The sequence below is a fragment of the Triticum urartu genome, chromosome 7A (genome assembly GCF_056163025.1).
Source record: "Triticum urartu cultivar PI428250 chromosome 7A, HENAU_Tu73, whole genome shotgun sequence".
NCBI lineage: Eukaryota > Viridiplantae > Streptophyta > Magnoliopsida > Poales > Poaceae > Triticum > Triticum urartu.
Window position 1 is genome coordinate 621193885 of NC_141879.1, and position 12543 is coordinate 621206427.

Sequence of the window (12543 nt, forward strand, 5' to 3'; positions counted from 1 at the left end):
ATGTAGTACGAAACTTCTATACTACACGAGCTGGGAGAAGACATAGAGCGCCTGTCTGGGCCGGTTCATGTCCGATGGCCTGTTTTTTAAATTTTGTTTTTATTTTTGGTATTTATTTTTTTCTAATTTAAGTAATTTGGGACTTCAATATTCCAAAAATAAAAATGCGAATTTTTTAATAAAATGTTTAATAATTCATAAATGTTTGTGGATTCAGAAAATGTTCGCAATTTTGAAAAAGAATGTTCGGGAAGTCAAAAAAAATCATGATTTTTTTAAAAACTTCTTGTATTAACAAATGTTAATGAAATTGAAAAAAATCGCCAATTCAAAAAATGTTCATGAATTGAAAAATATCTCAAAATTCAAAAACTGCTCGTGAGTTACAAAATAGGTTATTGATTCAAAAAATGTTCGTTAAATCAAAAAAACATTCGTGAATTTGAAAATTGTCCCACCAATTTCCAAAAAAATGTTCGTCGATTCTAGAAATATTCGCCTATTCAAGAAAAATGTTTATAAAATGTTCAGAATTTTTATTTTGCAAATAGTATAAAATGTTGATGAACTCAAAACATGTTCATGATTTAGAAAATGTTCAAAATCTGTAAAAATATTCAAGAATTTGAAAAATGTTCACGATTTCAGATATGTTCACGAGTAAAAAAAATATGTGTTACGCATACAATGAACCTCTGGTTATGACCTACAACATGGAGGAACATGGCAACTTGCTCTTCCACAGTGGTGTGGATGCTATCTTGTAGCAGCCCCTGCTCCTGAATGTCTGCACAAGCCTTGTGAAAGATGCTCTTTTCATTTGAAGCATCCACAGAGCCTTTGTGCCGTTGCCATTTTTGCTGTAGATCAGATTCACTATCCTCTCCTGATTCCGGATTAACATCGGACCATACCGGATTAGAGATTTGTCATTCTGACGAATAACTTTCTTACAGACCAACAAGATCCAGGCCTGAACCATAGCTATCGACGATGCTGCTTGAACTACAAGCTTCATCAGTTCATCCACAACCTAAGCGACATCCATGGTGCGGTCAGCAATGGTGCAATCGACCGTAAACAGTCCTAATGAACGACCTAACAGAGGAACGAGGATGGCAGGACAGAGTTGAAGAAGAAGGGGAGAAGCAGCTACCATTGCCAGAGAGTCCTGCTAATGTTGCCGCCGCTATCGCAGATCCGAGTCATCGTCGTCATCGGTGCCAAGAACAGAGGATGGCTTTTCCTAGAGCGGGGGTGAGTGAGTAAATGGGGGTAGGGTATATTACGCGGGCCAACCCGCCTCCGCCGATTTCCGTTTCCCACCATCTCCGCCCGAAGCCCCTGCACCACGTCCTGCGTCAGGGCCAGCTTTTGCGCCCGAGTCGGTCTAGCTGGCTAGAAATGTCTGATTCGAGCGTTTCTAGCGAGCAGCACGCGAGCCAGCACAGCCCAGCCCTGCGCGTGCGCAGACGGTTACAGCGCCACAATGGGGGCGACACGACCACTCTTCCCCACGCCCACTCTCATGGGCCGTGCTCAACTGGGCCGCTAGGGACGCGGCCCCGGGACGAAGCAACTGGGCCGCTAGGTCTACCTAAGTTATTTGGGTTAGATCTACCTAAGTTACTTCCAATAATGTGATGCCACGTGGAAGTGTTGGTTCCGAGAAAAGTATGACCACTTGAGAACAACAAAGACGTAATCTTGAAACTTCCAGGAAGTTTCCGCTAATATCTTCGTCGCAAATATGGCAGCAGGAATTTGCCACGAAAGTTCCAATGATGGCCCCACATATTTACTTTTGGCTCCACTGAGAGCATCTCTAATAGCTTTGAGATGCGTGTTAGTAAAATGTGCCATATATGTTCTTTATAATACGGCATCCGGGCTGGAAAAAACCCTAAATCGGCGACGACCCATCCCCGCCGCCACAGGCCTTTCCCCGTCCTTCCCTTGCTCGGAGCCGCTGGGCAAAGCCCTAGCGGCAGACGGTGGCGAAGGGCCTTCTTCTCCGCTCTTGTCAAGGCACCTGAAGGAGTCTCCTACTTCGTCCAGTGTTCGCTTGCGCCGTTGCTGGGGGTGCCCCCCACCCTCACGCTTGGGGGCCATGGCCAAGACGGGTGCGACCGTCGTGATCAAGGTAGTGGCATGTCGTCCACCTTATGTTGCTTTCCCTTGTCCAGATCTAGTCGGGGCAGAAGCCTTGGGTAACTGACCTCGCCTAGATCCAGCAGGACGACCTAGGGGCTTGTGGGCGTGACTCCTCCCCATGCCGATCATGGTTGGACGACCAGAGCCCAGAGCTCATGGGGATGTGGTAAGGAGGTGTCTTCCCGTCGTGGATGCCGTCGATGCTTGTACTCATCCAGATCTAATGGGTCTGGCCTAGGGTTCTCCGATGTGGTTGGTCTTCCCCTTGTTCCGGTCATGGAAGTGGGGTAGGGGTTCCCGGGGATGTGAAAGGAGGTGCCTTTCGGTCCCGTCCCACGGTGGCTGGTGGCCTTGGTGTCGGGTAGCGGTACGAGTGGGTGCGGGATCCTGGATGCCAGGGCGGCGGCCTTGGAAGGTGGTCTGCAAGGGCATCTTTCTCACGACGATTGAAGGTATGTCCATGATTTGACATGGTCAAGGATTGTGGTGATGTTGCATATGATGTTTCTTCAAGTTGTTGTTTATGTTTCCTTGTATGTGATGCTTGATGTACCATGTGGTAAAATATGGCATGTTCATCTTATTTGTTTGATTGAATGATGTATAAAACATAATGCTAATTTATGAATCATAATGTAGTCGTACCGTGTCTAAACTAGTTGGTCTCGTGCATAAATAAGGGAAAAAAGGAAGAAAGAGGAGACGTATTGTGTTGACAGAAATCTACTTTGAATCAGTTCTTGGAACGGCGTATCTTACTTTGCAAGGGACAATGAATTTAGGGGAATTTGGTGGCGATGAGGGAACCACGTATCTTAGTTCGCAAGTGACAGAAATTTAAGGAGATTGAGTGACGATGAGCACAGACACACTCTTAGGAAGTATTTGCTCACAGAAATGTACCTTTCATAGACAATATATGTGTTGGGTCATTCTTAAGACTCAACACATTGTACACGCTCTAAGGTCCAAATTGAAGCAAACGGTGTTTCTATTTCAGGCCAGGCAACTAATTGCCAGCACTGCGTCGTTGCAGATATGCCAGGTCTGGATGGTCTTTGTCGATTTGCGACATCATGAAGGGCAATGAACTCATCTTCTACAAAATAAAAGTAAGTATACATCTATACTTCAATATTCAATGATACTTATTTTGGTGCTTACAGTATGATTTTTTTTGTGGGGGCTGATACATGGTTTAACATGAATTATAGCTCATTAAGCTTACTTGGTGCCTCTGATTATGCAACAGACAGATTTATGGTTCTCTCGTCGACGCGACACAAAGAGCATTTCCGCATACATATTCAGCCATTTATATTGCAACCAAGCAGCAAAGCTCTAAACAATAAAAGACAGAATTAGCAAATATTTACAACTTCGTCAAATTTTTAAGGGGTGTGCTACGCGTCCGCCGGCTGATTTTTTTTAAAAGCCACATCGAGCGCTCAGACGTGCCTTCATCATTGCAACAAAGGTCTTGTTGCAGGATTACTTCTGCAACACATGTCTTGTTGCCGGATTTTTCTGCAACAGTTGTTTTCTTGCATTTTTTTGCAACTGAGTTTTTGTTGCAATTTTTTTTGCAACCGAGGTCTTGTTGCAGAAAAATTTCGTAAGTGATATTTTGTTGCAAAACGTATACCCGTCATAGACCATTGCAATACTACATATGTTTCAGAAACATAGCTCCTATTACAGAAGCGCGTTCGACAAAGGATGGTGTGTGATCTCTCACTGGGACACGTGCAAGGCAGGGGAGGTGGCGGACGCGGACGCTACGATCTGCCGGGTGATGATAAGAGTTTCCCAATTTTTAAGCCCTTCATGATGATGGACGACCCTCAAATTTCTTAGTAGCTATACAAATGAGAAGTGGTTGTGAAATTCGATTACAAATACTGAGACAACATCTCCTTTTTTTTTTGGTAGAACTGGAGTCCTTGTTAGCGAAGTGTCAAAAAAGAATCATGCTCAATTGAAATTCAAGACCGCGTTGAGGAAGAACCATCACCGGCGTACAAGGTACGAATTTCAGTCCATTCTTCTGTGACTGGACACACACAGTTAGCAGTTGCATTCCAAAGTCTATACCAGGTCAGTAAATTCAGGTTACATTGCAAAGTTATATATATGCCAGGTCAGTAAATTCTGGAGCTACCTGACTAGCTCACCAAGCAAGGTAAACTGTACACTAATTCTTTTTGCATGAAACACTCGTGTTCAGAGGCTAGCGCCGCACACGGGCGCATGATTTATCTGTAGAACAGAGCATACAGAAGTAGCAGTATACACATAATAGGTAACAAAACGGTAAGTTAGTGCGTAAAGAGAAAGAAAGAAACATGTGGAACCGAAACTTCGAAGATAGACTGTTTTCTTGCCTCATGTAGTCAGTCAATTGATCAGTCATTTTTGTCACAGGCAGTAATACACTTACTTCCATATAATTCAATGAACATTGATAAAAACAACTAAATACCCACCTAAATTACAACCAATCTTTGACATATACCAGACAACTGATTACACATCTTATGCTCCACACATAAGTTTCCTAAAACAAATAGAGTATATGAATGCTAGAGATAAGAATGCGAATATAATGATCTAGGGGAAGGGGGCATCCATATGCTCTGAGGAAAGATTTCAGTTTCCTTCTCCCCCCACTATGTCAGTGCTGGAGAAGTCTATGTTCTTACTATGCTCCAGCAGCTCTTATTATCATCGAGCGATTACTATGTCTCCCGCACAACCGGGATCTTCAACGCCTGGCTCGAAATAAATTAGATCATTCTTTGATTATTCAGTTATTGCACAACACTACTGTACATCCAATCTTTCTGGAGTTTCTTCAACTGATGCTATTGCAATGTTGAAGCACTCCGCTGCAGCCCAGTCACTGCACTGGCAATCTTGCCATTTGAGTTTCTGATCTGCATGCTTGCAGTCCTCCTAGTCCTAAGCTTCGGCATGAAGAGGGTGCTAAGCATCTTGTCAAGGCCTTCAGCGCTGTACTTGATGTACTTGCTCGCGCTGATGTCCTGCTCGACAAGCGGCCCGTAGTTCTGCATGAAGCTACGGTAAACAGGCACTATAGCCTGCACCACAAGGTGGCACACCCTCTGCTGCAGATCCTTGTCCGGTATGATCCACGCGGACTGCTTCTGGTACATCTCATCGAAGCTGGCATTGAACGATTTGAGCCGCTGCTTCACCAAGTCCCTTGCTGTAGCCTGACCCTTGGAGAACAAGATCAGACCCTCCCTGCTCAGCAGCGGCGCAAGCGTTCCCCAGCTCTCCCTTAGAAACAATGCTGAGTAGTAGTCCTTGTACTGCTCATGCTCCCGGAGCCACTCATCACCTAAGATCTCCCCCATCTTAGTGCTCTTCAGGTGCTTGAAGAAGTGCGAATGTGTGTTCATCATGAAGAGAGATGACAGTGTCTTATCCTCATACGCCTTTGCCCATGTGTCGAAGTTGGCCTCCAGGGCCTTAACAATGTTGTGCACTGCATCGACGAGCATCTTGTCGTTGAACGCCTCCTTGCGCCAGCTGCGGTGGATGGTGAGCACTTGTGTGAGCACAGGCCGATATTGCTCCCCAAGGAGCTGGTTGCAGTACTTGGGGACGAAGGTAACCAGGCCTGGCACTCCGCCGTCAGCTGGGGGTGGCATCTTGCGCTGCAGCTCCACCTGCACCAGCAACTCCTCAAAAATCTCAACAGAGCCATCCACCACCCTCTTCACAAGCTCTCTGGTCCTGCTTTGGATCTCCAGGCATGCCTTTCCACCAAACAACCGGTTGAAGTCCAATCTGAGCTTGCTGAGAGAATCAAACACATCAAGCAGCCTCAGGAGCTTGATGGGGTCCTTCTTGGCATCAGCCACGGCACGGCCAAACTTGAGGAAATCAAGAATTCCAGCGCGCGCCGCAATGTCCGCGAAGCAAGCGGCCGCGGCTTCTGGCCGGCGCTCGAAGACAGCAACACAGAGCTTCCGCTCAGCTTCCAATAGGTGGCGCACCGCGAACTCCAAATGCCGGCCCCAGAGCTCGACGCTCGGGCTCAGCGCCTGAGCATCCTGCGTCTGGTCTTGCAGGTAATCCAGGCCGAGCGCGTGGAGGCTGGCGCTCACCGTGTCCCCGCGAGCGTCGGCGTACGCCGCCACACAGTAGCTGAGCCGCCCATTAGCGGCGAGGCGGTCAAGGGTGAGGGCCAGCTTCTGCACGGCGGCGGCGGGGATCCTCGGCGGCGTGATGGAGGCGGGTGCGGGCTTGGCCTTGTCGGGGTCCTCCTGCATCGCGAGCGGAGCAGAGTGCTCGGCGAGGAGGCGGCAGAACTCGGCCTCGAGCAAGTCGAGGGCGGCGGTGAGGAGGCCGGCGTCGAGGTCGGCTGCGGGGACGCCCTTGAGTTTCGAGAGCGCCCCGGCGAGGCCGGCCACGAAGCGGGGGTCGGCGAGGCTGCGCTTGCCGAGGTAGTCGACGATGTCGGAGAGCCAGTCGACGGCGAGGCCGCAGTTGTCGGCGAGGAAGCGGAGCGCCTCCTCGAGGCGGGCGACGAGGGCGAGGTAGCCCGGGAGGTCCTCCCGGGCGGCGGCCCCGGCGAGGAGCGGCGGCTCGAGGCCGTGCACGGCGTCGAACACCTTGAGGACGGCCGCGGCGGGCCCCACGGCGCGGTCGATGTTGGGGCCGGCCCCCTCGAGCGCGTCCCGCGGCGCGCGGATCGGGCGCACCCCGGCCTCCGTGGCCGCCAGCCGCGCCTGGATCTCCCCGACCCGGGCCCCCGTCCGCGCCAGCGCGTGGCTCAGCGCCCGCGACCGCTCCACCCCGGCCCGCAGCGCGCTCCGCGCCGCCTGCAGGCTCGCCATCCGCCGCGCCTCCTCCGCCCCCTGATCCATCCCCATCCCCCGGTGGTAGCGCACGGCCTCGCCCTCCGAATGCGCGTCGGACGGACCGCTCGACGCCCACGGCCGCGGGCGGGCTTGTCCCTCGCTCTGGCTCGCAGGAATTGGTGTAGGAATCAATCTGCCGGCCGGTGGGAGCTCGAGGTCCGGCGTCCCTTGCAAGCGAGTGCGTACTACTTATCCGGCGCGGGGAGGGAGGGAGGGGGAAAAGGCGATGGCGACGGCGACGGCGACGGGCGCCCGTCCGGAGAGGTGGGTGCTGTGGTGTGGCGTGCGGGGCAGAGGCGGGGGGAGGGGAAGGGGGGCTGAGGTTTAGGTTGGACTTGGAAAGAAAGGGGGAGGCGGAAAAGGGGAGAGTTTTTCCACGGGAAAAGCTGGAGCGAGGGAGGGAGAGTCGAAACTGAAGGCACGCGCTCCGGCCTCCGCCGCTCGGCTCGCGCTGGTCCTGCTCCGGTCCGGTCTGTGGTTGGGGCGTGGGTGGAGTCGAAAAGAAAAGAAAAGAAATAGTGGACGGGGGGCGAGGTGGCGGCGGCCGCAGGTTGGGTAATTGGAGCCAGCTCGGCCGCCGGGTTTTGTTCTCACTTTGGCTGGGTTTGGGGGACGCTTTTCCCGTGGCCCTCTGGTTCGTGGGGACGGCGCGATCCCGCCCGGCGGCCGTGCTCTTTCCGCGCGGGTCGCTGGCTGGCTGGCGGGCACCGCGTCGGGCGTCGGGGATCGATCGGGGCTGAGACGCCGTTGCTTCCGGTTCGGGCCAGTGGTTGACCGTGTGGTTGCTGTCAGGGCGGCTCCGAGGTTGTTTACGTCGTTGATGTTTACCACTGTGCGTCCCTGCGAGTTTCTTTCACCGCAATTATTGCCTACGCTCACTTCAATCTGTCACGCACTCACGCCAGGGCCAGGCTCTCTCTGCTGGACGCGCACTCGGATTGGACGGACGGATGGATGCCACCGCTTTGTGCGTGGGGGTGCTACTTTGCCACTTTTGTTGCTCGCCCGCACGCTGACACGCCAGCGAGTTGGGTTGGGTGCACCCGAGCCGTGTCTACCTGGGTGTGGGTGCACGCCAGTGGAGTTCACGTCTGTATGCGACGGGGCATGGGAAACTTGATACCACAAAGGAAAGGATGCCGTGGAAGCAACGTGGATCGGCACGCACCGGAAGCTTCTGTCCCGGCCGAAGCCGCTGCCATGTTGGCGTGCAGTCGATGGAGCGCTTCAATGTGGGTTGGTTGGGCGTGAGTTCGGCCGGTGGAGTAAACTTAGTTAATGGCCGGGCCGGACGGTTGGTGATCGCCATCGCCACCGGCTGACCCAGCGGTACGCCGTGCGCCGACTGATGTGCGCGGTGTACGTGAGCACGGTCAGTTCCAAAAGAGGGTGATGGAGCGTGGAACGGACTGGCGAGCGGCGATCGGCTGTCGCGTCCAAATTCCTGATTTAGGCTAGCTGTAGTTGACCTTCTGGACTGGCGCCGTGCTGGTTCCACATTGCGTTCTACTTGCTGGTAAATAAATACTACTACCACTACTGTGCTAGTAGTACTACCACCACTGGCGTTGGACACTCTGGCTGAGCATGCGTGGCTGGCTGGCTGCTTAATTACCAGACTATACCAGCACATGACCTTAATTAACTTTCAGAAACCCAGCTAATTAGGGCGTCTCCAAGCCAACCGCCGAACCTCCCCCGAGAGTGTGAGGTCGCGTCCGGTCTGGGACGGAATGGATGCGGTGACGGCAGTCTCGAGTGGCACGAATACGCGACAACCGCTTCACGCGGAAGACTGCGTGGGTCGGGTGGGACCGGGGTGTCGGATGAGTGCGTGGCAGCAATCCAGACGACCGCAAAAGCCCTCCTCCTTCACTCAATTTATGAGAGAGCGGACGTTCGGACCGGTTCGCGGATCGATAGGTTACCACTACGCGGCACTGTTTCTAAGGGAGAGCCGAGGAACACGTACGCCCCCGCTGAGCAGGGAGTGTTTGATCTTGTTCTCCAAGTGCCAGGCTACAGCAAGAGACTTGGTGAAGCAACGACTCAAATCATTCAACGCCAGCTTTGATGAGATGTATCAGAAGCATGTCCGCCTGGATCACACTAGACAAGGATCTGCAGCAGAGGGTGTGCCACCTTGTGGTGCAGGCTATAGTGCCTGTTTATCGTAGCTTCATGCAGAACTACGGGCCGCTTGTTGAGCGGGACATCAATGCGAACAAGTATGTGAAGTACAATGCCGAAGGCCTTGATAAAATGTTGGGCACCCCCTTCATGCCAAAGCCTATGACTAGGAGGACGGCAAGCTTACAGCTCGGAAACTCGAATGACAAGAATGTTGGTGCAATGACAGGGCTGCATCGCACTGCTTCCACATTGCAATAGCATCATTTGATGAAACTTTGAAAAGACTGGATGTAAAGTGTTGTGCGACAACTGGATAATCAAGAATGATTTAATTTTCCTCGAGCCAGCCTTTGATGACCCCGGTTTTGCGGGAGACATAATAATGGCTCCATGGTTAGAGACGCTGGAGCATAAGAAGAACATGAACTTCTCCTGTGCTGACATCGTGGGGAAGGAGGACACCGAAGTGTTTCCTCGGAGCATATCGAGGTCGCCTCCCCCTAGACCATTCTCTTGGCATTCTTATCTCTAGCAGCATACTCAATTCATTGTAGTGAACTTATGTGGGGAGCATAATATGTGTAATCACTTGTCTGGTACACATCAAATATTGATTGTAATTTACTACCTCCGTCCTGATCTATTGGTCCTTTTCTTATTTTGTGTCAAAATTTAACCATAGGTTTAACTAAAAAAATGTTAATGCGTGTCATAAAAAATTATATCGTTGAATTTGTATTTAAATATAATTTTCAATGATACTATTTTTTGTGACATACGTTAACATTTAGTTAACTAAATCCATGATCAAAATTTGACACAAAATACTAAAGGACCAATAAATCAGGACGGAGATAGTACGTGGGTATTTAATTGTTTTTATCAACATTCAGTGAATTACGTGGAAGTATATCACCACTAGTGGCAAAAATCACAGTGACCAATTGATCGGCTACATGAGGCAAGAAATAAGATTATCCTCAAAGTTTTGTTACCACATCTTTCTTTCCTTCTCTTTTACGCACTAACTTACACTTTTGTTACTTACTCTCTCCGTCTCGAATTACTAGTCTTGGATTTATCTAGGTACTGATGTACCTAGACACTTTTTAGTGTTAGATACATCTATATCTAGATAAATCTAAGAAGACGGATGTAATATATTATATACACTGGTAATACTTATTTATGTTTTCTACAGATAAATCGTGCGCCGCTAGCCTCTGAACATGAGCGATTCCATTCAAAAGGAAGAAGTGTAGAGTGTACTGTGCTTGGTGAGCTAGTCAGGTAGCTCCTGAATTTACTGACCTGGCATGTGACTTTGCAATGCAACTCTTACCGTGTGTGTCCCCTGACAGAAGAATTCACTGAAATACCGTGTGTGTCCCCTGACAGACGAATTCACTGAAATTCGTGCCTTGTACGCCGGTGATGTTGCATCATCATTCAACATTGTTCTCCCTAAACGGGACCTTGAAGTTGGATTGGGCATGATTCTTTTTTGACACTTTGCTGACAAGGACTCCAGTTCTACCCAAAAAAATGTTATAAGTATTCATAATCAAACTTCACAAACATTTTTCATTCTAGTTGTAGCTATTAAGAAATAATTTAGTGTCGTCCATCATCATGCAAGGGCTTAAGAATTTGAGATCATAACGTTGCAAATATTTGCTAATTCTATCTTTATTGTTTAGAGCTTTGTGTTGCATCGTCGAGAGAACAGTAAATTGTTTTGCTGTATAATCAGAGGCACCAAGTAAGCATAATGCATACTTACTTCTTTTTTTAAGTATACAGTATAATTTATTTATTTTTGTAGAAGAGGAGTTCATTGCCCATCATGATGTCGGTAATGCATGTTCAAGAAAAATAAAGTTGCATGGCCTGAAACAGAAACACCGTCTGCTTCAATTTGGACCTTCAAGCATTTTAAGCGTTCATATGGTATGCACGCCTGTATTTCTCGCCCGTGATCTTTGTCCGTGCTCCAGCAAAGTTGACACGAACTGATGTTTTTGGGCCCCGATCTGTACTTGGCATTCAGTGTTATATGAAGTCACAAGTCGATGACACAGTTGTATTTTCTGATCCAGGAATAATTCGCAGGATTTGCAAAAAGTTCGTCAGTGCTGTTTTTTTCTCTTCGAGAATTCGTCAGTGCTGTTGGCTGGCGGAACTCGTACAATGGAAGCCTGAAAGAAATATTCAAAAGCAAGTTGATTTCACAAAAGCCTGCATTTTCTAGCACTAGGAACTTTGAATGAGTTTCAGGAATCAAGATGGTGTAATCTGATTTATCCTTTACGGCTTGCCCACTTCATTTTCTTTTCAAAAGAGGAGACCAAAGCCCCACGACCGATTAATTAAGCATAAGAGAATTACCCAATTATGAGCAAAACATTGAGACAAAAAATTGTTACACACTTGTTTACGAGAGAAAAATAAGAAAAAGCGTTACATGAAATGCATACTACTCTATGAAGCAACACCACAACAAAACTACATCGATGCAACACCACAACAAAAACACATCGACAAACACCCTTGACACGCTACTTTTGTAAACTCCTATACATGGATTGCAACATCGCATAAGTCCCCCCCCCCCCCCCTCCTCAACTTGTTGCGACTAGATGAAAGCGCATCGTCAACAAAGACAACAAAAAACACACTGACAACCAAAAAAACTTAGCACCATCCATGAAATCTTACATGCTTCACTTTGGCGTCACCCTTCTTGCTTTTATGCCCCCCCCCCCCCCCCCCACACACACACACTTAAACACTGCAGACACATCAACATCATCAACCAAATATACCACCTGCCCGAGGGACTCTGCGGAATAAAGACAAGAACATCATCATTGCCGACATTAGAATGAACACCCGCTAGCCCCAATTCATGCAGGAAACAAACACCCACCACCTCTGTTGACGAAGCTCCTACTTGCTTGATACAAGTTTTTTTAAAAAACTTCTATAAGGGTATCCTCTACGACGGCCTCGGGTAAAATGACAATTTGCATCTTCTCATAGCACTTTGTGATAAGTAAGCCTCCCTTATCCCTATAAGCTGCACGAAATGCCTTGATCGGTGGCACGTAATAATGAGCCCCCCACTAGAGAAATATGTTGAATCATTGTTTGCTTCAAAAAGACAAACACCAAAAGCGAACTATGCATGCAAATGATTATCTAGAAAAGGTTATTCATCATACCCTCTCAAAAAAGAAAATGGAATTACTAGTAAGGTTTGTTGAACAAACAAAAACCAAACTAGAAGTTATAAATGATACGACATACTAGTCATATCATATTACTTCACAAAGGACTTCTCTATAAAAATGGATGGTTTTGA

The 12543-nt window shown here is 48.8% G+C and overlaps 1 protein-coding gene, 1 long non-coding RNA gene and 1 pseudogene across 3 annotated transcripts; 2 read left to right on the plus strand and 1 right to left on the minus strand.

The window, feature by feature from the left end:
• Positions 1-1880: 1880 nt before the first annotated feature.
• On the plus strand, positions 1881-11415 carry LOC147960740 (uncharacterized). 2 transcript variants are annotated; one of them, XR_015609744.1, is made up of 6 exons: positions 1881-2143; positions 2238-2606; positions 3155-3266; positions 3407-3946; positions 4087-4179; positions 11005-11415. It is a non-coding gene; the product is annotated as an uncharacterized LOC147960740 (long non-coding RNA). The 2 variants fall into 2 exon arrangements; XR_015609745.1 differs by lacking the exons at positions 3407-3946; positions 4087-4179.
• LOC125519721 (exocyst complex component EXO70A1) lies at positions 4567-7308 on the minus strand. Its single transcript, XM_048684464.2, has one exon. The coding sequence runs from the start codon at positions 7056-7058 to the stop codon at positions 5019-5021; it is 2040 nt and encodes a 679-aa protein (XP_048540421.2). The 5' UTR covers positions 7059-7308; the 3' UTR covers positions 4567-5018.
• Positions 7420-10878, plus strand: LOC147960741 (exocyst complex component EXO70C1-like; annotated as a pseudogene).
• Positions 11416-12543: the final 1128 nt, after the last annotated feature.

Coding starts and splice junctions, on each gene's coding strand:
- LOC125519721 (XM_048684464.2), bottom strand. CDS start 7,058: ATGGGGATGGATCAGGGGGCGGAGGAGGCGCGGCGGATGGCGAGCCTG.